This window comes from Temnothorax curvispinosus, unplaced genomic scaffold, assembly GCF_003070985.1.
Source record: "Temnothorax curvispinosus isolate PA1 unplaced genomic scaffold, ASM307098v1 QBEX01001433.1, whole genome shotgun sequence".
Lineage (NCBI taxonomy): Eukaryota > Metazoa > Arthropoda > Insecta > Hymenoptera > Formicidae > Temnothorax > Temnothorax curvispinosus.
This window is the reverse complement of record NW_020211213.1, coordinates 1-2,434: the sequence shown is the minus strand read 5'-3', so window position 1 is coordinate 2,434 and position 2,434 is coordinate 1. Positions and strand designations below refer to the sequence as shown.

The 2,434-nt window shown below is 33.7% G+C and overlaps 1 protein-coding gene and 1 non-coding gene across 2 annotated transcripts; both read right to left on the bottom strand.

Moving 5' to 3' along the window:
• Positions 1–6: 6 nt before the first annotated feature.
• LOC112463561 (importin-5-like) lies at positions 7–2,011 on the bottom strand (the record flags this gene model as incomplete). The annotated part of the gene is made up of 5 exons (XM_025030020.1): positions 1,840–2,011; positions 1,418–1,644; positions 1,237–1,333; positions 378–943; positions 7–45 (listed from the first exon to the last, which is right to left on the bottom strand). Coding segments are annotated over exons 1-5 (998 nt in total), but the record flags the coding sequence as incomplete, so codon positions are not given.
• LOC112463569 lies at positions 1,054–1,184 on the bottom strand. Its single transcript, XR_003041807.1, has one exon.
• Positions 2,012–2,434: the final 423 nt, after the last annotated feature.

Here is a 2,434-nt window from a genome sequence, read left to right as displayed (position 1 = left end):
TGGCACCCTTCACCAACAGCTGAGATAGCCATAAGTGCTGCATGTCTGAATAATAAAAAATATATTTTTGTATACACAATAGATAAGGATAAAGATATAAAATTTTATTATTTAACAAATATTTAAAAAGCTGTATGTTTTTGTAATTATAGCAGTCATATCGTACAACTGCCAATTCTCATTTTAAACATCCAATGAGAGTCTCAGACCAACTGCCAAAACGGCAGCTGGGAAAGAGAATTATCTCATTCGTTATTCTATCACAGACGTAACGCAATTACATAAAAGTATGTAACTGCTGACTTTTCTGTGAATACGTTCATAAATATCATATATATAAATTATAACTAAATATATCAAAAATAAAGATTGTTTACCTATACTTCCAATCATTGTTATTTAACATTGTAGGGATATTTTGCACAATTTGTGGTAGCATAGTCTTCCCTCCCAGGCCACACGCCAATCTATCTAAAGCACTTTCCGCAACTACAGTGTTGCTATCGTTATCTTCCTCGATAATTTCATCAGAGAAACTCCATTTTTCATCTTCTTCCAAATCAGTCATCATCTTCAATACCAATGGTACTAAAGATACAATGTATTTTTCACCAACTTTGCGTACCATAGCTGGTGCAGTCTCTGCTAGAGTTACCAAAACTTCTAGTGCCAATTGCCTCCAAGAGTCAGGCATCTCTTCATTGGAGAATACATTCATGCACATTTGCATAACATTGTCTAATTGTCCCCTGAGGAATTTTGGCGTGGTTTCAGCAAGGTCTATCAACACTTTTATAAGAGCATCATCATCTTGCTTTTCTATAGATTGGGCGGTTACTTGTACAAGCGCTGGAACTAGTTCTGAGAAATGCTTGTGTATATTTTCTTCTTTGTCATGTAATGTTATAAACGCTCCAATTGCTCTTACTGCTTGAAACCTGACCTGTGTGACAAGAACAATTGCAATTATTACAATTACTCTTATAGAAAACTTGATAATTAAAAAAAAAATTTTTGTTTAGGACGTCAACACAAATGTAACTATTCCATATAAAATGTATGCCCCGTATCTGTCTGTAAATTAATACTTCACAAGTTACAGTCATCAGAAGGCATATATTTTTTTTGGAGAAATTATGTGACGAGTAATCTCATCTTGTCGAGACTCGCGTATCTATCTCCTGTTAGACTAAATAAAAGTACGAAAAATAAATGAGTACGCAAATTTCACATTACCTCATAATTTGTAGGGTCCAAAACAGATTGTTGTAACATTTGTTTTATAAGATCGAGATGATTTGCTTGTTGATTTCCAAATACGCCTGGGACGGATCTGCATGCACATTTAATACGCTTTACTCTCATATTCTTAATAAATACCCCACTCATACAAGATAAATATAAAAAAAAAACTCACGTAAACATACGAAGCGCGCTCTCTTTTAATGCCGGCAACGGACTATTCGCGCATTGAAATAGGAACTGAAGAAACTCCGGCCACTGATTATTACCATCTTCGTCTATTAAATTCCTGGCAACTTCGGCTGCAACGTCGCAAACTTTACGTCGGATACTTTCGGTTTGTTCGGTTTGGACTGATAGTAAAATTTGTTCTTTCAATTGGATTTGCGCCTCCGGTGGAATCTGTGAAATAATTGCATATCAAATTTATCTTTAACTGACCTTTGATTCAAACGTAGATGATTATTAAGTTAATTTCTCGATAAGAAGCGTTTAAGAAACAAAGTAGCAATAATGCTAAATTGAAAAAAAACTTATTTTAAGAAAGATATTTTATGTAGCAACTGGAAATTAAGGAAAGGAGCTTTTTAGGACTACCTTAGGATAAAAGTCCAGAAATTCTGAAGAGAATAACCGACGCAACAGCACTGCGGCTATGGCCCGCATCTCTTCTGCAAGCGTGCCATTGCAAACGGTAGTTAACAGAAACGTCACCTTGCTTTCCACTGGAAGATTTCCATACGCCTCCTAAATAATTTCAATTTCTCATTAAAAATATCGTTGATTATTTAAGATCTTTGTTAAATTCCCAATGACATAATATAAGCTTTCTAATCAAATAATACAATTCCTTTAGAAAGTTAAGCTATAAAGTTTCTTTATTCAAAATTTCCTACAAATTTATATTTATCTAAAAAGCATCAATTTTTCCTTTGAAGAATGAAACACATAATTTTCTATAAGAAAAATCAAATTTTACAAAAGTGCAAAAGAAGAAGCGACATGATAGAAAATTGTAAAGTCATTGTAATGTCTTTATCCTGTTGTTATACATTATACGTTATATACAAAGCAATGTGCAATGAATATATCTACAGATATTTATCTTCATAGATGCCAAAATCCAAGCTCTCTCTCTCTTTCAGTCTCTCTCTCTCTCTCTCCCTCTCTCCTGAACTAAATTTACCAAGCT